Consider the following 23,772-nt stretch of genomic DNA (forward strand, 5'->3'; position numbering starts at 1 on the left):
CCAGTACCTCTGGGACCCGTCCTGGAAGGGCTTCCCCAGGCGTGCATGGAGAGGAAGCATGGCCTATCGGGTAAAACACTGAACTGGGAGTCAGGACACCTGGGTTCTATTCCCAGCTCTGCTGTGACCTTGGTCTGACTTCCCTGCTCTGTGCCTCAGTTTCCTTTCAACCCCTAGTCTGTTTAGACTGTGAGCTCTTCAGGGCAGGGACTCTCTGATCTGCCCCGGTCTCAGCTGGAGCCTCAGGTGCTGTCTAGGACACACCCAAACTGCACTCTCCGCTCTTGGCTGCGGGTGGGCTCCTTTCCACCCCACTGCTTTCCGTTGGGACAGGCTCAGCACTAAGGGGGAGCAGCTCATAGGGAACTTCGGAAGGGGCTGGAGGTGGGGAAGAGCACAGCATCAGCAGGAGGTGAGGGTCTGAGAAGGAGGAGGTGGGGATGAGGTTTTAAAGGAACAGGCCACCCCCTTTCCACCCACCCATTGGGCCCACGCCTCCTGATCAATAATAAAGCACATTTCACCCACAAGTCTTCAAGCACTTCACAAAAGCATCACAACCCTCGTTTTAGAGATGGGGAAACTGAGGCACAAGAGGCAGCAGCAACTTGACCCAGGACACACAGCCCACCCTGCTAGCATGGAGCCAACCATTGTTTATTACAGTCACAGCTACAGGGCCCCAGCTGAGATCGGGGTCCGCCACGTGCTGGGTGCTGCCCAGACACAGGCCCTGCCCTAAAGAGGCTAGACAAGACAGTGTGTCAGAGGGAAAACTGAGACAGGAAGTGGGGACACAGAAGAGGGGAGGGACAGAGCTCGGAACAGAACCCAGGTCTCCCAGCCCAGGGCTCTACTCACAAGGCAACGCTGCCTCTGCTGGCTGGTTGGTTCAGGACAGACTTAAATGGCACGACCTCCTCTGCTTCAAACAGAGAATTTCCTAGCCCTGGCAGGAAGATCCCCGCCTCTCTTACATGATGTGGCCTTCCTAGAAACCAGAGCCACGGAGAGAGCCAGGCAGCCCACGGTTTCACTTGCAAGTTCGGGCACAGCCCCTCCCAAGAGCTGGGAGTTTCTTTCCTGGTTAGAAAGGAGATGGAGCCTATAGGTGAGGTTTTTCGTAGGAGTGGGTGGGTGAGATTCTGTGGCCTGCGTTGTGCAGGAGGTCGGACTAGATGATCAGAATGGTCCCTTCTGACCTTAGTATCTATGAATCTATGAGATGAGAAAGGGAAAGAAAAAAAAAAACAAACACACCCCCCACTGGACATCCAGGGAGCACCTTGCAAACAAATCCACACCACACCGTTGAGTTGGCAAGGTCTAGCTCGCTCAATTCACCAACAGATGAAGCATGGCAGGGCTGGCCCTGAGCCCACGATACTGCCAGACGCCGCCTCTCCCGGGTTTGTCTGCCACTCTTTAGTCATGATCTGGAGGTGAGGCTGTTGCATAGCAAAATCTTGCCCCCTCGCCCCGAGTTTCACGTTGGGTCTTTTTTTTTTTTTTTTTTTAAATTCACCTACTGTTGGGGGGGGCGCTTTTTGGGTTTTTTTTTTTTTTTTTACTTCTCGGGTCAGTTTCAAGCTTTTCCCCGCAGCCACAAGAGCTAGAAATTTACATTTCAAAACCATCTCGTAAGCAGAGATGCTTGCGCAGACACCTGCGTCTAGGAGCTGAAGCTTTCAGAGACAGGCTGTAAGTCGCGAGACTCACAATAAAGCGACAAGCGTTGGCTGCTCCCGACTTGAATTATGCCTTGCATGCGTGTCTGACGAGGCACAACGCTGCCCCCAGCTGGCGGGGTGGATCAGCACCGCCCAGCTCTGCATGTGTGTATTTAAAGCCCGCTGCCCTACCACATCCCCTCCCCCCACCTCATCCGCCCGTGGCGCTTTTGCGCCAAGGCCAGCAATAATCGTTGCCGCTTGGCCCCATGTAGACAGGTGAGCCGCAGATACGGACAGTTGCTCCTCCGCTGCATTGCATGCGGTATCATTGACCGATCGGTGTCCCAGCTCAAAACTCACCCACAGCGACTGGGATCTGAAGTAGCCACTAACCACGGGCTGCTGAAGCCGACATAACACTACTAGATCAGTTCAGTGGCTGGATGGGTGTCGCCTGCGAAAGTTTGTTGGTAAGAGACCAAGGACTGGGCTAGGCTGGAGAAAGACGCCTAGACAGATCCCTCTAGGGCAGGGGGTGAGCTGCACCAGCAGAGGACACGAGGGGCAGCAAGACATTTGCCGTACAGTAACTCCTCACGTAACGCCCTCCCGCTTAACGTTGTTTCCAAGTTACGTCGCTACTCCATTAGGGAACATGCTCATTTAAAGTTGTGCAATGCTCCCTTATAACGTTGTTTGACTGCCTGGTCTGTCCACCGCTTGTACGATTCTGTGGAAGAGCAGCGACTTTCCAAGGGAGCATTGCACAAGTTCCTCTTCTCCGCCTCCTCCCCCCTTCCTCCCAGCGCTTCCCCCGCCGCCAGCGGTGCTTAGGACTTTCTGGGTGGGAGGAAGCAGGGAAGCTGCCCCCCACCCCTCCCCCAGCCAGGCAGGGCTACCCAAAACTCAGGTGCATTAGGGGCTGCAGGGCCCTGGGCTAAGGGGGTCTCGGGACCCTGGCCTGCAGCGCTAATGCCGCTTTCGGAGTGAGGCCCTGCGAACACGGGCCGGAGGAGCAGGGGCAGCCGCGCAGCCAGCGGCTTCCCCTGCTACTCCTGAGTCCTCGGCCCATTCTTGCAGGGCCGCATTTCGAAAGGGGCTTTAGAGCTGCAGGCCAGGGCCTCGGGGCCCCCCTAGCCCAGGACCCTGCAGCCCCTAAAGCCCCTGCGTTCCGGGTGGCCCTGTCTGGCCAGGTGGGCAGCTCCCAGAATCGCGGCCATGGGGGCGGTGCTTCACTACATGGAGCCATCTGAACACCCCCTGCACCAAACAGGAGCTGCCCCAGGTAAGTGCTCTGCACCAGCCCCGAGCCTCCTCCCACACCCTAACTCCCTCCCAGACCCCGCACCCCCAGCCCCAGGAGGAAAATGGAGAGAAGAAATGAAAAACAGGGGGGGGGGGAGGGGAGATGAGAGAATGTTCCCCGTGGGGGGGGGGGGGGGGATGAAACTGAGCATAGGGCTCCACTAGCTCTAAATCTGCCACTGGAGGGAGGGGGAGGAGCGGGGAAGTGCCCCCTCTCTCCCAGAAAGTCCTAAGTGCCGTCAAACAGCTGTTTGGCAGCAGGGAAGCACTGGGAGGAAGTGGGAGGAGCGGGGACCAGCATGCTCCGGGGAGGAGGTGGAGTGGGGGTGGGAAGAGGTGGGCCTGGAGCAGAGCGGGGAAGGCAAGAGGCAGGCCTGGAGCATCCCCCAGCAAAGTCAGCACCTGTTCTGGGGGGAGGCTGCTGCTGCACAAGGTACTTCCCAGCGTCCTTGCTACTACTCCTAGATCTTCCAGAGGAGCTTTTTTGAAAGCCAGTGGGGCAATGAAACCTTTAAAGGGCCAGTGACCACTTCAAAGCACTGTTCCCTAGGCCGGGTGGAGACCCCGAAACGGCCACCTAGAGCTAGCATAGGAGGACCCAAGTATGAAAGTGACGTACGGCTCCCTGGTGAAGAAAGCATGTAAATAGGGAACCGGCCAGAGAGCGATCCTTGAGGTTTGTATAATTAGTCATCCCAGTGCACCACAACCGTGGGGAGTGGGGGGGCGGGAAGGGAGAGAAAAGGAGAGTTCATTTTATTTTTAACACTATTTGAATTTGTCGTCTTGCCAGCATCCCTGCAATAATAGAAGGTGATGTGGGGTTGGGGGGAGCGTGTGTCCGTGTACCACTGCTCTCTGCTAGATGGAATCAGAATGACTTGATTGTGTGTCATAGGCCCTGTACTGCTAACAGATTCTTCTGGGGAGGACAAAGGAGCTGGATGTGTGGGGATATTTGGGGTCTATCCCAGCTGCTCTTATCTGTCTAGCTAAGGAATTTATCTAACACCCCTGACTGACTGACTGACTGACTGAGACACAGTGATACCCTTCAGGGCAGGAACACTTTACAGGTGGGGAATGGAGGCCAGGAGAAGATAAGGGCCAGGTTTTTCAAGGTATTTAAGTACCTGATTCCTGTTGATTTCAATAGGAATTAGGCATCCTAAATACCTTGAAAAATCTGACCCTAAGTGATTTGCCCACATCTCCCAGGGGTTTGGGGCAGAGCTGGGTATAGAACCCAGATCTCTTACATCTGAACAGCCAGTCCCCTGCCCACTAAACCATATGGCCACCCAAGGCCCATGCTAGAGCCCTAGCCACTGCACTGTCCAGGCTTCCTCGGGATGAAATGCCCAGCGGCTGCACTGTGCCACGTAGGGGCAGTCGTGCAGCGTATGTGGGAATCACGGAGCCCCTAACTCAGAAAAACTCACCCCTGCATCCTCAGAGTCCCCCCGAACAGCACCGTGTGCAAGGGGGAGCAGCAAGTTGCTCTCTTCCACCGCAGAAGCAGCCCCATTCAGCCAGCATCCAACCCTCCCCACATGCTAGAGAGAAACGTGTTTCCTTGCAGCCAGGTCAAGAAAGTGCCTCGCGTTTCCACGCTGGGTCAGCTCAATGGGGCGCGGAGGAATCCCCGAGCAGGGCAGAGGGACTCAGCAGACAGCGGTTAGAGGACAAGGCTGGGATCCAGGTGACCTGGGTTCCATTTGGGTTCTGCCACTCATCTGCTGGGCAGGTTGCCACTGCCGGCATTGCAGAGGAGCGTTGGGTGCTTTCCAGCTAGGCTCCCTCCACTTTCTCACGCAGCTTTTGGTTCCCTTCCTTGGAGGTTGCTAGGATCCCTGACTGATATCGCCAGCCCCCTTGCCCCGGGATCTGAACACCCGATTCCTTTTAAATTCTAACAGGAAGGGAGTGTCTACACCCCTTCGCCAGCTTGGGAGCATTCCCCTGCCATCCTCTCAGCAGTCTAGTCCCCCTTGCCTAAATGGGCCTGGCTTGGCCGCTTCTCCCTGGGCTTGGTCTTCTCTGCAGAGTTAACTCAAGTGTTGTCCCGAAGATGGGTCCTGTCTGCGCACAAACCCCTCCCTCCTGTGCTGTGGGGCTGCTAACTCGAGCCAGTTGGCCCAAGTCGGAGCGTAGGCTAAAGCCGGAGCGAGCACATCTCATCCGCTGCTAACACAACCGCCTTGTAGTGTAGACTTGGCTGCAAGCTCGAGCCCCTTGGATGCTACTAGCCTTCCCACCATCCCCACACGAAAGGATAGCTAAGTTCTCCCAGGATGCAATGGGAAGGAAGTCACAGAGGGGCTCAACTTAGTGCAGTGCTAAGAATCATGGGACATGCCCCCAGAAGCCCCAGCAAGCACAAAAACTGGGGCAGTGATGAATACTGAAGAGGTCAGGTCCATCATACAGAGTGATCTGGGCAGCTTGGTAAAATCGGTGGAAGCAAACCACATGCGTTTTAATACAGCTAAATGTAAATGTGTACATCTGGGACACCCAGAACGCACGCCATGCTTACAGGATGGGGGCCTTTAGCCTTGGAAGCAGTGACTCTGGAAAGGATCTGGAGGTCATGGTGGATAGTCAGCTGAACATGAGCTCCCATTATGAAACTGTGGCCAAAAGGGCTAATGCGATCATGGAAGATTAGGGTTGGAAGAGACCTCAGGAGGTCATCTAGTCCAACCCCCTGCTCAAGGCAGGACCAACACCAACTAAATCATCCTAGCCACAGTTTTGTCAAGCTGGGCTTTAAAAACCTCTAAGGATGGAGATTCCACCACCTCCCTAGGTAACCCCTTCCAGTGCTTCACCACCATCCTAGTAAAACGGTGTTTCCCAATATCCAACCTAGATCTCCCCCACTACAACTTGAGACTATTGCTTCTTGTTCTGTCATTTGCCACCACTGAGAACAGTCGAGCTCCATCCTCTTTGGATCCCCCTTTCAGGTAGCTGAAGGCTGCTATCAAATCCCCTCTCACTCTTCTATTCTGCAGACTAAACAAGCCCAGTTCCCTCAGCCTCTCCTCATAAGTCATGTGCCCCAGCCTCCTGATCGTTTTCGTTTCCCTCCACTGGACTTTCTCCAATTTGTCCACATCCTTTCTGTAATGGGGGGACCAAAACTGGACGCAATACTCCATGTGTGGCATCACCAGTGCTGAATAGAGGGGAACAATCACTTCCGTCAATCTGCTGGCAATGCTCTGACTAATGCAGCCCAATATGCCATTGGGCTTCTTAGCAACAAGGGCACACTGCTGACTCATATCCAGCTTCTCGTCCACTGTAATCCCCAGGTCCTTTTCTGAAGAACTGCTGCTTAGCCAGTCAGTCCCCAGCCTGTAGCAGTGCATGGGATTCTTCCGTCCTAAGTGCAGGACTCTGCACTTGTCCTTGTTGAACCTCATCAGATTTCTTTTGGCCCAATCCTCCAATTTGTCTAGATCACTCTGAACCCTATCCCTACCCTCCAGCGTATCTACCTCTCCTGCCAGCTTAGTGTCATCTGCGATCTTGCTGAGGGTACAATTCATCCCATCATCCAGATCATTAGTAAAGATGTTGAACAAAACCGGCCCCAGGACCGACTCCTGGGATACTCCGCTTGATAAAGGCTGCCAACTAGACACCGAGTCATTGATCACTATCTGTTGAGCCCAACAACCTAGCCACCTTTCTATCCACCTTATAGTTCATTCATCCAATCCATATTTTTTTTATGGATTGGATACTGGCAAGAATACTGTGGGAGACCGTATCAAAAGCTCTGCTAAATTCAAGATACATCACGTCCACCGCTTTCCCCATATCCACACAGCCAGTTCTCTCATCATAGAAGGCAATCATCTTGGTCAGGCATGACTTGCCCTTAGTGAATCCATGTTGACTGTTCCTGATCACCTTCCACTCCTCCAAGTGCTTCAAAATGGATTCCTTGAGGACCTGCTCCATGTTTTCCAGGGACTGAGGTGAGGCTAACCGGTCTGTAGATCCCTTTTTCTCCCCCACCTTTTTTTTTTTTTTTTTTTTTTTTAAAGATGGGCACTATATTTGCCTTTTTCCAATTGTCCGGGACCTCCCCCAATCAGCACGAGTTTTCAAAGATAATGGCCAATGGCTCTGCAATCACATCAGCCAATTCCCTCAGCACCCTTGGATGCATTAGATCTGGACCCATTGTGCATGTCCGGCTTTTCTAAATAGTCCTTAAGTTGCTCTTTCACCACTGAGGGTTGCTCACCTCCTTCCCATACTGTATTACTCAGTGCAGCAGTGGGATGTGTAAACAGGGGAATCTCGAGTAGGGGCAGGGAGGTTATTTTCCCCTCTGTCTGGCACTGGTACAACGGCTGCTGGAATCCTGCGTCCACTTCTGGTGCCCACAATTCAAGGAGGTCAAAGAAGAGCCACGAGAATGAGGAAAGGGTTAGAAAACCTGTCTGAGAGCGAGAGACTCCAGGAATGCCAATTTCTTTGCGTAACAAAGGGACGGTTAAGGGGGGGACTTGATCACAGTTTGTACATACCTACCTGGGGGACAAATCTTTTGTAAGGGGCTCTTCAATCTAGCAGCAAAAGGTCTAACACGGTCCGATGACTGGGAGCTGAAGCTAGACCAATTCCGACTGGAAGTAAGGCATACATTTTTTAACACTGGAATAACCTGCCAAAGGCCACGGTGGATTCTCCATCATGGAGTTTTTAAATCAAAGTTGGATCTTTTTCTAAAAGCTCTGCTCTAGGAATTATTTGGAGATAATTATCCAGGAGGTGAGACCAGATGATCACAATGGTTCCGTCTGGCCTGGGAATCTGTAAATGTGGGCAGGAGGTGGGGGGGAGCTTACCCTGCCACTGCCCCAAGCCATGCGCCAGTTTCTCCTGATGCTCATCACCAGGGTATCTGGGAGGCAGCGAGCATGTCTGCTCTGGAGCTAGGCAGAAGACGGTCCCCAGGGCAATCCAGAGCTGGATTCACCAACCACTTCCCCCAACCAAGGGCCAGGGCACAAAGTGAGGAGTCATTGGTAAAATCCAGCCAGCCACCCGGGAAGGAGTCAAACACACTTGGACAGCAGCTCCCAAATCTCCAGCCCCCCCCGCTCCCCCCCGCGGTTAGTCTGTATTCCAGGCTGGAAGTGCCAAGGGGTTGGCTGCCCTGCTGGCAGAGCAGCAGCTTTTGCGGGGGCGGGGGGGAGAAAGAGGTGGAAAATTAACTAGGAAACATTGAGTTGCACCTAGTTAACCCTTTGCTCCCTGCTAGGCCAGGCCAACCAGGGATCTTGAAGCACAATGCAGATAATATGGCAGACATGACACATGGGCGTGGTGGGCATGCAGGGTCATGTGCCTCCTCCCCCCCATTTGCTCGTTGGCTTGTACTGAGCATGCTCAGTAACACTGCTAAAGCCAGGAGCCCTCACTCTGCCGCCCCCTCCCCTCCCACTATTAGCAGGTATGAGTGGTCTCTGCCACAAGGCATGGACAGGTCAGGGATGGGGGAGAGACAAGGGAAGGACAGAGCCGTGGGTGGGGCCTGGAATCTGGCCATCCTGCCAGCCAGTTCCCTGCACGACTTTGGGCAAATCCCTTCCACTGCCTTTGCCTCAATTTCCATTTCACAGATGGGGAAATGGAGGCACAGAGGGTCTGTCTACACTGCAACGAACCCCCACCGTGGCAGGCCCGTGGCAGCTAACTCAGGCTCAGGCCATGGGACTATAAGATCGCAGCACAGACGTTTGGGCTCAGGGACCCACGTTACACAGCTCCGGTTCCAGCCCAAGCATCAACACTGAAAATGTTTAGCCCCACATCTCGAGTCAGCTGACACGGGCCAACCCCGTGGGCATTTTACTGCAGTGTAGACATACCCAGAGAGAGGAAACTGTTCCAAAGGTACCGAAGGAGGAGCTGAAGAGAAAGAACCCAGGAGTCCTGGAACCTGGCTCCATTCTCTAACCACTAGACCCCATGCCCCTCCAAATGCAGGGAATGCAACCCAGGAATCCTGCCCGGCCCTAGTTCTGGGAGGGAATGTGACTAGAACCCAGGCGCCCTGACCACTAGGCCCTTGTGCCTTAAGCAGCAGTTCTGGCCTTTGTCCCCTGCCCTCCTACCTGAGCTGCTTGGCGTAGGCCTGCTCGATCTCCGTCCGCTCCTTCACGAACTTCACATACTTCTCCATCAGATCCAGCCCCCACTGGGTGTGACGCTCTATGTCGTCAAACTGGTCCTGGGGGGGTGAAGGGGGGGAAGAGAGGTGGGAGGTGTCACTGCACAGCTGGAAACAATACAGCGTCCTTCCTACGCCCAACCGCCCACTCTACTGATGCTCCCCCTCGCAGAACCCCGGGCTCAAACCCCAGTGTTCCCCATCCTGCCCCTCGCAGAACCCCAGGTTCAATTCCCAGCTGTGCCAACTCACACCCTTGGCAACCCACCCCCTTCCGCCCCAAATGCGGGGCTCAATCTCCTGTTGTCACACAAACGTCCCCCCAGTCCACTAATCTCAGACCACCCCCCACCTCCTCAGTACAGTCGCTCACCCCCTGTGGCCTCTCTTGATCCTGCAAGCAAGCCCCCTACAGACTGAGCACCAGGAAAACACAAGGGTAGGAGTCCCTAGTGCTCCCCACATACACCACCCCCCCACTCCCACTCCTCTCCACATCCCTGTCCCCAATTCCAGGCCACACACCTTCTCCCCCAGATCACCAGCCCTGACCCCCCAACCTCCCCATCTCCCAGCTCCCCACTGATCCCAGCTCCCCTACATCCCCACACCTTCCCCTCCAGACCCTCATCATCCCTAATCCCCAAGGCCTCCCCCAAGATCCCCAATCCCAATTCCTGCCCTCCCAGAGGCTGGGAAAGGAGCCCAAGTGCAGCAGCTCGCCTTCTGCAGGCAGTGGAGGAAGGGCCTGCGTCCCGTGGGCCCCCCCACAGGCCCGCCCCGCTGGCCGGCAGCCAGGCCCATTCAGAGCTTGGAGGAGAAAGACGCCAGGGCGGGGGGGTGTTTATAAACCTAGCCACACAATGCGGCCTTGTTTACAAGAGCAGTTTTTGCCAGGGCTCAGGCAGGTTTCACATGGAGACCAGATTCCCCTGCCCAATGGCTCTTCTGGGCAAGGGGGAAATCCCTGGCACCAGACACATGACCTTCCCAGCCCGATGCCAGTGCCACCCACCAACCCAGCTGCAGCCCAGTCAAAATGCATCCTTACCCCCGCCTGGCCTCCAGACCCTGTCACAATGCCAGTCGTCCACTCCCAGCCCCCTCTGTCCCTTCTCCATGCAACCTTGGCACCATGGGTGCAACCCTCCCCTGCTGCAGGTGGGCAGCACCTCTCAGGCATTGTCTGCAATGGGATTTTAGCCATTGGTGCCCCAGTGCAAACAGGTACACCCCCTCCCCGCCCACCCCAACCTGGGGCAAAAGGGTGCACTGTCGCTAACAGCGTTTTCGGCCTCAGCTGAAACATCAGAGTTATATTAGTCATAAGGCATTAAAGTCAACTAAACCCAGACACCCAGTAGTATGAAAAAGGATAAAACCCTCATGCTCCAAAGTCAGGGGTCAGGAGGAAAACAACCCCATGGGGGAAAACCTGCCTCTAACAGCCACCCACAGAGTTTCTTGCACCGTCCTCTGAAGCATTGGATGCTGGCCCCCGTCAGAGATGGGATGCCGGACTAGACGGGCTCCCTGCTCTGATACGGTGTGGCAAATTCATACGAAGACACATTCCCTGGCCTACGCCCCTTCATTTCTCTCTCCACTGCTCTGTGTATGATGGCAGTGCCTCGAGGCTCAAACCATGCCCCATTGAGCAAGGTGCTGCAGAGACATAGTCCCTGCCCTGAAGACACAGGCCGGGGTTGTGCATTAACCATTATAAAAAAGGATATAAAACCTCAGGCTTAAAGGAATCTCTGTTAGGAATTAGCACAAGACCTTCACAGGAGCCTGAATTAGGAGATCCATGGGTGTCAGCTAACATTAGACACACTATCTAGATTCACACACTTTAAGGCCAGAAGGAACCACCACGATCTACTGAGCCTAACCAGTCTGCGTAACATAAGCCAGGACGAAATAGACCCAGAAAGGGTGGAAGAGGAACACAGCGTCTGGGGCACGATTTTCACAAACAATTAGTGGTTTGGGTCCCAGCTAGGGCCCACCTTAACGCTGTGTTGAGTCGGGCGTAGTTCTAGAGACACGATCCTCGGAGGGCAGGTGCTCAGAATTTTGACCCCACATCTCTTTAAGGAGCCTCAGATCATGTACTTGGTGGCTTCTCCAATCGCTTGAAGCCTTTTAGAAAGAGAAACCCGGGCTTGATTTAAAGGTATACTCTCTAGCTCAACCACCAGACATGGGCTGGAGGCAGGATTCTCTGGGTTATAAAGGAGGTCAGGTTCATCCAGCGTTTCTCAGTCCTTTCAGCTTGGCAGCTCCTTATTCAACATCAAACATTTTCACGGCAAAGGTCCCTGCTGGGTCCTGGGCTTAAAGCCAGCTTAGGAGACGCAGCACACAACACATTTTGCTTTTGGGCTGCCAAGCCATCCCACAAGGCTGGGGGCCTCACTCCCCCATAGGAGCCATAGGACCCCGGCAAGGTACAGTCAGTTCCCTCCCCCATGGAGAAGAGCACACTTGACCTGCTGAATGCTGGGACAGCAGGGTCTCTCTCCCCTGCTCCCATCCTTGTACAAATAAAGAGACCAGACCAGGACTCAGGAGATCTTAGCTCAATTCCCAGTTCTTTGTCACACTCCACGTGAGATCAAGAACCTCTGTCTATTTTGTTATTGCCATAGCGTCTCAAAGCTCCAGTCACAGACCAGGACCCCACTGCACCAGGCGCTGCACAAACAGAATAAAAAAAGATGGCCCCTGCCCCAAGGATCTTACAATCCAAGTAGAAAAGAAAAAGATGACAGCTGGATATGGACAGACATACTTATCGCTCCACAGCACAAGGAAACAGACTATATTGGTCAGACTGTCTCCCTCTCTCTCTGTGGGTCTGTGCAGTGCCCAGCTGTCTTGGTGCAACTCTAACAAATAACACGGAAATATTTTATTCAAAATATTAGATGCGAGATTCCAAGCGAAAATAAAGGTGGAGGAGAGAGGTTTAAAATGCGGCCCGTTAGTGAGGAGAGCTCAGCAAATAGGTAGGAGCAGGGAGAAAGGAAAAGTCATGACATTGACTAGAAAAGTGAAATGGACCCATTTTAGGCCCGGATCTCTCTCAAGAAGATTTGCTCTGCTGCAACTAGATCGATAGGGTCTATGGGAGTGCAAAGCCAGAGGGTATTTAGAGAAAGAACTACGCCACTTTTTAAACCCACATCCTACATTTGGCTGCTTTCTCTGGCAGACTAAATCCAATCCACCTTGCATGAAGGAGAAAGATCAGTACTGAGGGATATTTGAAATACTTTGCAAGGCACTTAACAAGCTCCTTCCATCAAAGGCTCTCTAAACCCCTTGGAAACTTTGCAGTAACCCTCCCAGCAATTTGTTAAGTAGGGAGATACCCATGTGTAAGATTGGGGGGGGGGGGATGACCACAAGGAGGAAGTGAACTTGCCTTAGGGGAAGTTCTGTTGCCTGTTATTCAAGAGGTCAGACTAGATGATCTCAAGGGAATGTTGGAGTCTCTGAATCTACAGTTAGTGAGGGCCCACAGGGCAGAAGTGGCGGAGCTAGGCGGTGGGGGTAGGAAAGAACCCAGGACTCCTGCACTTCCACCCCAAAATCATCCTTCTCCCCATCCCAATCAAACGAGGATTAACGAGAGACCGGCTGAGATTTCAGGCCTGCACTCTTTGAAGCTTAAATAATGGACCATTCTCCCTAGCAGAGCGGTCAGAGAGGAAGGCTGGCACCATGGTTAGGGTACTAGTCTAGATCTTGGGAGATCCAGGTGTAAGGCCCTGCTCTTCCACAGAGACTTTGGGAGAGTCACTTAGCTTCTCTGTGTCTCAGGTCCCTAAAAAGGAGATAGCCCCGTGAGGCAGCACATCGCTAATGGGAGGATAAATAGACATTGTGAAGTGCCCAGCTACTAGTGATGACGGGGGTCAGAGATGTGCAATAAATGGTTCAGTTTGTGGAGTCCTGACAGGCTATGACTAGAACAGTCAATTCCCAGAGCCAGGGCACGTCTTCACTAGACAACAAGGCAGCATCAGAACACGACCTCGGAGTCACCTTAACGAGCACAATGTCAAACTACTACTTTGCAGATCGTGTAGATGGGGGAGCGAGCTGGGTTTAACATCCCGTCAGCTGGTCAGGATGGACTAAGAGAGCTCACCCCAGCCAGCTGACCGCAAAGTTAAACCCAGCTTGCGCCCGTCTACACAGGAGTGTTTTAATGTCCTGCTAGTTAACATGACCTTCGAGGTTACATTCTAACACTGCCTGGGGAATCCATAAGGCCACGCGCCACCACACTGTTCAGAGCGGGGGGGAAAGGTGACTCATGTTGCTTAAAGAGTTTAAGGCCCCCATAAAAAGAAATTTCACTAATCTAATCTAATCACTTCTGTAACCCCCCTCCCCCCAAAACACAACAAGAAGAGCGAGCCAGCCGCAGAGGGGAAGGCAGAACTGCCTGTGACAGAATAGGGTGTGGCTTTAGGGGCCTCACCTTGCATAGCTCAGAGCAGGCTGGGAATGGGGCCCTTCAGATAACGGACACCATGTCTGTCACCTGAGGATCTCAAATGCTTTGCAGAACATCCAGCAGCATCCCTGGGAGGGATTTTGAAAAGTTATTAATGCATCCGATGAAGTGAGCTGTAGCTCACGAAAGCTTATGCTCTAATAAATTTGTTAGTCTCTAAGGTGCCACAAGTACTCCTTTTCTTTTTGAAAAGTTATTAGAAGTGGGGAAAGAGGCACAGAAGGGACTGTCACATGATCGAATAGTGAGTTTCTGGCAGAGACAGGAATAGAACCCAGGAGTCCTGCCTTTTCACTAGACTCCACCGCATGCTCTAGTCACTGGACTCCACTCCCTCCCCATAGCTAGGGATAGAACCCAGGAGTCCAGGCACCTGGGACCCTGTTCTAACCATTAAGCCAAAGTCCATCCCACAGATGGAAACGGAACGAAGTTCAGACGCCCCCCCCTCACCTCCCTGCGCCCCTCCCAGAGCCAGGAATAGAACCCAAGAGTCCCGACTCCCAGCCTGCCTTGCACTAGTCATTCGACCCCACTCCATCTCTGGTGGTAATTGCTATGCAGCAACACTGAGGGGCATGATCTGTTACAGGCAGCTAACGGTTATGGGGACGTGTTCGCAATCAGAGTTACAGGGGAAGTTGAAGTAGAAGATTTACCCAAGATAAAGCCATTATATTAGGGCTAGTCTCCACTGGCTTGTGTAGTCACGCCGCAGTGCTGGGAGAGAGCAAAAAAGCCACCTCCTTGAGGGGTGTAGCTCCCAGCACTGGGGCACTGTCTACACTGGCGCTTTACATCGCTGAAACTTGCTGCACTCGGGGGGGGGGGGTGTTTTCTCAGACCCCTGAGCAAGAAAGTTGCAGCGCTATAAAGTGCTAGTGTAGACAAGCCCTTAGTTTCTCCTGTAGCGAGCACAATTTTTTTTTTTTTTTTTTAAACAGACATTTTGACACAGGATTGTCGGAACCCAGGAGTCCTGGCTCCCAGCCCCTCTGCTGCTCTAACCACTAGACTCTACTCCCCTCCCAGAGCCAGGTATTGAACCCAGGAATCCTGGCTCCCAGACACACTATGATCTCACTCCCCACTTTCTGAATACAATCCAGGTATCAACTCCCCATCTTCACGGCTCTACTCGGAGCACACTCCCCCTCCCAAAGCTGGGAATAGAATGCAGGAGTCCCAGACCCCCACACCGCGCTCTAGTAGGCTGTCCTTCCCCAAGAAATCAGCTAGGCACCTTTCCCCCTTCCCCAGTGACAGGCTAGCCCACTTCCGAGTGGAGTTGGCCCGTTGGCCATCAGACTGGGGCCTTGACCCCAGGGCCCTGAAGCTCTCAGCACCACTCACAGGCTTCCCCAGCCGGTGCCAAGCGTGACTCACCAGCTCCACTGCCTTCCTGCCGCGCGTCGCAGTTGATTGTAATTAGATGCCAAAGAGCTACATGCCAGGTTAGATCAGCCTGGGGGTGGAGGCACCCGAGTGTGAAGGGGAAGGCAGCTCTGTATCACCCGGCATGAAAAGCCACAGGACCCTGGTTCTCAGTTACCTTGACCTTAATGGACCGTCCCTCTGCACCATAAAAAGGCCTTAGTTAAGGCAGCAAATCTTCCCCATGCAAGGGGCACCTCCGGCAGCGCGGAGCTGACACCTGGGTTCATCAATCAGCACACCATGTACTGGGCATAGCATGGTGCCTATTCTCTGTTCCCACCGGCCGTGGCCTTTGCTCCAGGTCCCATCCATATAGTGTGACCAGATGTCCCGAGTTTATAGGGACACTCCCGATATTCGGGGCTTTTTCTTACAGAGGCGCCTACTACCCCCCAACCCCTGTCCTGAGTCTTCACACTTTCTATCTGGTCAGCCCACATCCACACCAGAACAAGCAATTACATTTCAGGCTGGGGCTGGCAGAGCAGCTAGGATTCAACTTCCTTGTGTTAGGCAGGGTCGTGAAGGAGTCCAAAAAACTCAGATTCTAAGGCCACCCTCCTCAGGTCTGATCTGGTACAAACACAGGCTACACGACTTGCCTGGATCCCTTCCTCTTTGAACTAAAGCAGATCTTTTAGAAAAAAAGCATCCAATCTCAATTTAAAAAACTGCCAGCGATGGAGAATTCATCGATTCATTGATAAGTTGATTGATAAGTTCATTGATAAGTTGTTCCCATAGTTAATCACACGCACCGATGAAAGTTTACAACATATTTCTACCCTGAATTTGTCTAGCTTCAACTTCCACCCATTGGATCACGTTAGACCTTCCCCTGCTAGACTCAGGAACTCTCTATTATCAAGTTTCTGTTCCCCACATAGGTACTTATAGATCAAGTCACCCCTTAACTTTCTCTCTGTTAATCTGAGTAAATTGAGCTCCCCAAGTCCCTATTTGCCAATCCTTTAAATCGTTCTCATGACTTCTCTGACTCCTTCCAATATCTTGACATCCTTCTTGAATTGTGGGCACCAGAACTGGACACGGTATTTCAGCAGTGGTCACACCACTGCCATATTCAGATGTATAACCTCTCTGCTCCAGATTCCCATTTACATATCCCAGGATCGCATTAACCCTTTTGGCTACAGCCCCACACTGGTAGCTCAGGATCAGCTGATTATCCACCATAACCCCTTAATCTTTTTCAGTCACTGCTTCTCAGGAGCGAGTCCCCCACCCTGTAAGTATGGCTGACATCCTTTGTTCTGAGTTAGTGTCACATCACAGTAAGTCTGACAGATTTATTTTCCATAAACTCATGTTGATTAGCATTCGTTACCTGTCTTTAATTCTTTATTAACTTGAGTCCCATATCAGCTGTTCCATTATTTACCCTGGGATCAACATCAGGCTGACAGACCTATATTTTATCTAAGTCATCCTGTTTAATGTTTAGCCTTTTAAAATATTCTTCAAATAGACCCTTTTATCCAGTCTTATAGATCTTCCACAATGTTCAAAGAGTTATTGGGGGAGGGGGAGGGGGAGGGAATAATGCTAAAGGTTCAAGGAGCTCCTCGCCTAGCTCTTTTATAACTGTTGGGTGCAAAAATACGCGAAGGTTGACTTTGCACAGAATCTAGTACAACAGGGTTCTGGTTAACGCCTGGGGTTTCCAGCACTACTATACCCATGGCTCTTCTATGGGGCCTTCCATCCATAACCTTAAAGCACTTTACAAAAGGTGGCACATCATCCTCCCTCCCATTTCACAGATGGTGAAACTGAGGGACAGAGACACAAGCCCAAGGTCTCACACGGACAGCAGAGTCGGGAATGGAACCCAAGTCACCTGCCTCCCTGACTGGTGCCCGATCTGCAGACAAGACTTAGAAGTTTAGCCCAGCGTTCCACATAACTCTGGGCCTGATCCCAGCGGTATTAGCATGGGAGGGCGGAGAATGATGTCAGAGTGCCAGGACTGTCCTCTCCAACCCTCCAATAAGCCCTCCAACAACTGAGACGTGGGTGAAAGAGACAAGCTCTCGAGTTAACATGCAAGTCACTAAAGGTATGTCTATACTGCAGTTAGACGCCAGCTGACTTGGGCTAGAGCCCAGGCTCTAGGACCCTGAGAGGAGGGAGGGTCCCAGCGCTCTGGCCCTGGGGCCCAAACATCTATATTACAATTAAACAGCCACTTAGCCTAAGCCCAAGTCAGCTGGCAGGGGCCAGCATGGGTTTTTAACTGCGGTGTAGACAGACCTGGTCAGCGCAGCCTGGAACAGATGCTGCGGCACAAACAATGCGCCAGATTCTGCTCCCATTTATGCAGTCATAAAACGTGATTGCAGGCAAGAGGAGTCGCTCTGGATCTATGCTGGCAAGCAGAAATCAGGATGTGGCCTGTAGCCGAGTTCAGGGATTGGAGCCTCCTTCCAGAACAGCGGACCTCATGTGACCTGCAGCCGTTCCAGATGCCTGGCTCTATGGCTCTGGCTGAGCCTTTCCCCAGCCAGGAGGGTTACAACTAAGCTGCAAACTATTTATCCTAGGGACTCCCACTCCAGCCAAGTCTGCCCCACCCAGGAAACAATGACCCCCGCCCAGGCAGAGTTAACTCGTTGTGTGCCAGAGCCATGTCCCCCATGATAGACCACCATTGCGACAGCGGCACTGATCCCTGCATCCCTGGAGATGGCTGAAATCAGCCCAGATTTCTGCCCCCGTCCGTTATCTGATGAGAGACGGATGGCAGCAGATTGGGTTGGAGGAGAGAGGCTTCCCAGTGGCCCAACTTTCAGGCATCGGTGCCCAAAACAGAGAGCAACATAAAGCACATCAGGTAATCTGGCTCGGGACAGGGGCCTGGCATGTGTATCAGAACAGAGCAGCCTAGCTGGGAGCTAAGGCAACAGACACCAATGGATGAAACACTGTAAAAGATCCGTCTTGTTACTGACCCAAAACGACCAGCCCATAGAGCGTGTACAGAAGTCTTGCAACAGGCGCCCATAAAACTTCTGAGACTGCTTTTAAAGTTTGGGGGTCTTTTTCCATTTACTTCCTGGCTTCCAAGCCTTTGCCCTCAAGTTTTGAGGGTTTCCCCCACAGCCCTGAAGGTTAGAAACTTAGCAGAGATTGTCACATTCACATGACTCCAGAAGCCTCTGCCTTTAAGAAAAAAGCAGCCATCAAACGGCATGAGAGGTGGCAACAGGTGGCGAAAGAGGGCAAGTTCCCCTTAATGCAGAACCCCCACCCAACTCGTGAAACCTGCTTACAGAAAACTAGCCTCCATCCCACCCGGGGGTGGGGGGAAGGTCAGATTAAAGGATGTTCTTTGCTGTGGGTTTCCCCAATCTGACTGGGGAGTGTCCCAAGTGACCCTATTATTTCCAGCAAGAGGCCAGGATCTTGTTGATCTCACTTTTCTCTTGCCCTTGGTACCCAGCCAAGATTCAGTTCCACGTTACACACTAAGGTAAGGCCTTTACTATTAGCGGTTACAGATTGAGATCGGGCCCCCATTGGGCTAGGTGCTACACGGTCAGTCCCTGTCCCGGAAAGGGAAGACAAGTCCTGAGAGGTGAATGATTTGCCCCAGGTCACACCAGATAGAGTGAGGTCTCCTGATTACCAGTCCAGTGCCCTACTCCTGGACCACCCTAAGCACTGAAGAAGGAAGATGACCCTCCCTGCACAGACTCCTTTGAGCTAAAGGAGTAACTCCATTAGCAGGCAGAGCAGTAGGCTGTTATCTTTAGGTAGGCTGGCCACCAGAGGGAGACATGAGTGGGTGCATTAATACCACCTAGCTCTTACATACAGCACAGTTCATCCACAGATCTCAAAACACTTGGGGCCAGTATCATTATCCCCACATTATAGATAGGGAAACTGAGCCATAATGAGGGAAATGACTTGCCCAAGGGCACCCGGCAGGCCAGTGGCAGAACCAGGAACAGAACTCACACCTCCTAAGTCCCAGTCTTGTGCTCTGTCCACTGGGACACGCTGCTCCTTGCTTAACTAAGCCGGTTAGTTCTTTTACCCTCTGATCCCCCGCATCCAATAGGATGCATCCTCATGTCCCTAGTTGCAATGCTACGTCTTGCCACGTTGCAGAGACATCACAGCTTTCCTGACCGGGGGTGGGGGTGGGGGGGGAGAAATAGGACCATGAATTTTAAGGGCAATTCACGGTTAAGTACCAGGCCTGTAGGACAGGAATGATGGAGCCTTTTCTCTTGGGAGCTCCCTCGATAAACGGCCAAGACACCCTCGCAAAGGATGGAGCTAGAAGCTGAGTTGATCACATCTATGCTGCACTGAGAGCTACCCAGCCCCAAACTCCTGTCCCCAGTGGGCACTGGGCGAGGATGGATTTTCCAAGAGCCAGCATTCTCCTGCCTGGTGGTCCCGGCCCGGAGTCAGGATTTGGAGGGGGATGTTCCCCAAACTACACAGTACGCTCTGAACGGGAGCCACGCGAGTGCAAGAGACACCCCCCACTGCAGACGACAGAGAAACGGAGTCAACATGTCTTATATGGTCCCTGTTGACTGTTCTGACCTGGCCGCTCCGCAGGAAACACAATGGGTAAAGGCAGGCAGACCTCTTGCCTTACAGCCCCAGCGAGCTCAGTGGTCAGACCCCAAAGCCAGACACTACAAACCCACCAGGCCTTTGCTACCGAGCGATACCGACGCCGCCAGTTTTGAAACAGGCTCAGAGGTGAGATATGCTGCCGAGGACAGAGGTCTCCTAGAGCCAGGAAGCTGGCTCGCTCAGATCAGCCGAGGTTCGGCTGTAATAGACCGAGACTTGCTCTCCAACCGCAATCCTCCCGGAGCACGGACCCTCCGAGGGCTGTCATGGGAGGAAATGCCAATCCACCCACTGACTTCGGTGTCTTTCAGTGAGACGGGGGTGGTGGGGGAGGAATGTAACTCAGGGAGGTTTGTTGCAGAAGGAGTTTCCAGAGTCCAAAAGAAAAGCTACCAGCAGGAAGACAAGTCGGATGGAGAAGGAGTTGGATGGAGAAGGGCCACAGGTCGAGAGAGATGGAGCCTATCAGACAAGGACCATTTTGCCATGCAGTGGAGAGACAGAGGTTCTCTTGGCCAGCTCTTCGGTTAGGATCTGGAGCACCACTGGAGACATGCGGATGGCCGGGATTCCTGGGTCTAAAGCAGTGCTGAGCTGCAGGGAGCAGGGCTCAGGAGCGGGCGCTCTCCCTTTACATTCAGTGCTGACCTCAGTGCAGTGCAGCGCTAGGGAGCAGGATGGGTGCTCATTAGGGGCAGCTCTCCTCCCCTCACAATCCATGCTGACCCCAGTGCTCCACTAGCAGGCCCTTTGCTGCAGGTGGGCTCCCAAGTCCTGTGCTCAGATCACTTTCCCCCAGGACATTCTTCGCTTCCCATCCTGAATGGGGTTGATATTAAACAGTGGCTGTGCCCCACTCCAAAGCCAGCTACATCTCAGTGCCAGGTGAACGATCCCCGCACAAACAACGGCCATGTGCCACCCCAGAGGCAACTGCACCCCAATGCTGGGAGCAAGGAGAAGATGGTTCCGTGGTTCGGGCATTAATATGGGACTGAGAAGGCCTGCCACAGACTTCTTGTGCGACCTTGGGCATGTTGCTTATCTCCATTTTATAGCTGAGGAATCAATACCGCTGCCTTCTCTCAAAAGGGGGTGTGTGTGTGTGTGTGTGTGCACTGCCTAGGAATAGGGCATTCAAAATTGAGAGGCACTCTGATACTATGGTAATGAGAGCCGTATCAGATATAGAAAGACCCGTGCTCCACCCCAGAGCCAGCTGCATCTCTGTGCCAAGCAAGTGCACAATCCTCATGCCCTACTCCAGAGGCGGCAGCCTCTCAGGGGTGGCCTTAGTTATCCCTGTGTAGCTTGTGAATTACTTTGGTCCCTTCAAATCTATGAATCCTGTAGAACGGCATTGTGATTATCGAGTGTGGCTCCCTGTAAAATGCAGGCCATAAAATTTCCCCAGAAAAATTCCTAGGGCAGATCTTGAAAAACTTCCAATCTTGATTTAAAAATTACCAGTGTTGGAGAATCCATCACGCCCTGGTTCAGAGGCGGATTAGGAGGGTGTGGGGGGCCCTGGGCCAGAGCAAGTGTGGGGGGGCATCCCTACCCCTTCTGGCTGCAGTCCCCCCCACCTCCTGGAGCTCCTGGCAGGAAGCGGGGTCAGGGCGAGGGGGCATCCCCGACCTTGCTCCCTGCCAGGAGCGCCAGGTGGGCAGAGTGGGTTGGAGTACAGGGGCTTCCATTTTTCCAGGAGTCCCCCCAGTTGGCTAGGTCCTGTGCCCATGGTCCCTGTTGGCTCAGTGGCTAATCTGCCACTGCCCTTATAAATTGTTCCTGTGGTTAATTACTCTCGCCATTAGAAACATTCGCCTTTTTTCCCCAGTCTGAATTTGTCAAGCTTCAACCTCCCGCCATTGTACCGTATTTCACCTTACACAAGTGTTTATTCTGCCAACGACCTGCAGCGACAGAGCAATCCCTGCCTTCGCGATTCCCTTTTCACTTGCCCAGTGATCAAATCCATAGCTACTGGCGTCAAAATGCAGCTGGCTCTGGAGTGGAGCACAGCTGTGGCGTAACTCCACCACCATTCAAGATAGGCAGCTACCACCACCACCCTACCTGCCTCAACCCTCTAAGAAGCAGTGCCCCAAGACGGCAGCTCCCCCTCTGCTAACTGGGTCAGGCAGAGTTCTCCCCCGCACCCCACACAGCTGGATCCAGACTCCTGCAGCCATTCACCAGCTGGGGGAACACTTAGAGGGGAGCATCACAACGGACTCCCTGGGGATCTTCTGGTTGTCAGCTTCCCACAGCTAGGTGTGTGGGGGGAGAGGGAGTGGGGTGCTAGGTAGTCTCCGAGCAACTGCTTCCAGGATCCAGCTTGCTGGCTCACGGAGGGTTCATTCCTCCCTAGCCCCCAGCTAGTGCTCCCTGAGTTCATATTAGGGCAGAACGCTGTGGCTGGCTTTTCCTGTCTCAGGGCGAAGGGGAGAGGAGCAGAGGTGGCAAACAGGAGAATGTCTCCATGGTTTGCAGAGGACTATCTGGAGATTGGGGGGGGGGGGCGGAAGGAGGGAGACAGGAGGGGGGCTGTTGTCAGCAAGAGAGGCATGGAAAAAAAGATTTACCGTCCCTTCTACCAGGGCCCTGCCCCTATTTTAGAGCCAGGTAGCATATGGCACAGAGCCACTAGCGAATCAGGGAAGCAGTTTAGCCTAGCAGTTAGATCAAAGGGAGCTGGGAACAGAACCAGGGAATCCCAAGTTATTCGCACACCCTGCCTACATGCACACAACCTCACAGCTCTACACACTGGACCACACTCCCCTCCCAGAGCCAGGAGGAGAATCTGATCCACACACGCTTTGCTCCAGACCCCACTCTTGCCCATCACCGGAAACACAAGCCAGGGATGTTGCCTAGTGGTTAGAGCAGCAAGGCTGGGACTCAGGACTCCTGGGTTCTACTTCTGGGGTCTAGTGATTAAAGCGGGGGGGCTGGGAGCCAAGACTCCTGGGCTCTACTCCCAGCTCTGGGAAGGGAGTGGGTTCTAATGGTTGGGGAGAGGGAGGGGCTGGGAACCAGGACTCCTGGGTTCTACACCTGGCTTGGGGAGTCGGGTCTGGGGTGGCAGAGCTAGCATGAAGGACTCCTAGTTCTCTTCCCAGCTCCGGGAGAGGAGTGGAGTCTAGTGGTTAGAGCAAGGGCTGCTCATCAGGACTCCTGGGTTCTGTTCCTATGACTGTGAGACCTGAGGGGGTGGGGGGAGGAACAACCTCAGCATCCCCCTCTAAAGTGGGGGTAACCAGGGGTGCTGGAACTAGGGGTGCAGCAGCCCCCCCCCACTTGAAGTAGCAACAACAACAAAATATATGGCTTCCGCTTTAAGTACTTGCACTATACAAATTGCTCCAGCTCCCCTGGGGGACAACTCCTATGGCGGGGGTGGGAGGCAGAGGGTCAGCTGACAAGTGTTCTTTGAGATCCTCCAACGAGAGGCAGCAGAGCAGGGTAACACATGGGCCAAGATACTCATTAGCGCGATGAAATTTTAATAACTCTCCCCAACACACACACACACACACACACACACACACACACACACTAACCAAACCCCAGAGCAGCCCAGCATGGCCAATACTCCCCCCCTCGCTGCTTCACCTCACCACCCTCAGCCACATGTCCATCATTTGACTATTCAAACCAGAGGATCCCACATCAGCCTATTTGCCTATTCAGAGGAAGCTGCAGCATCGCTCCTAGGCAATGCCTTCGGTGCAGAGTGGAAGCTCAGGCAGAGAGACTGGTAGAGCCAGCCCCACCAGGTGGAGGATCAGCAGGGCCGAGGTTAATGCTGTTAAAAGGGCAACGGTTGTGCGTCTGTGTGAGAGAAAAAGAGAATGAGACCCAGGACTAGGGCTAGAGAAGATGAACAGCTGCTTTTTCATAGATTCCAAGGCCATTGCGATCCTCCGGTCTGCTCTCCTGTAGAACACAGGCAGAGACCTGCCCCCAAACAATCCCTGTTTGAACTAGAGCAGATC

General features: G+C 53.2%; 1 protein-coding gene across 2 annotated transcripts in view; it reads right to left on the reverse strand.

The window, feature by feature from the left end:
• TRIP10 (thyroid hormone receptor interactor 10) overlaps positions 1–23,772 on the reverse strand; it is a 71,791-nt gene that overhangs the window by 25,635 nt on the left and 22,384 nt on the right. For both annotated transcript variants that reach the window (XM_038378125.2, XM_038378124.2), the window contains exon 2: positions 9,125–9,240. In XM_038378125.2, the coding sequence (XP_038234053.1) occupies positions 9,125–9,240 (116 nt within the window). The remainder of the gene's footprint in view (positions 1–9,124; positions 9,241–23,772) is intronic.

This window comes from Dermochelys coriacea, chromosome 20 (genome assembly GCF_009764565.3).
Source record: "Dermochelys coriacea isolate rDerCor1 chromosome 20, rDerCor1.pri.v4, whole genome shotgun sequence".
Taxonomy (NCBI): Eukaryota; Metazoa; Chordata; order Testudines; family Dermochelyidae; genus Dermochelys; species Dermochelys coriacea.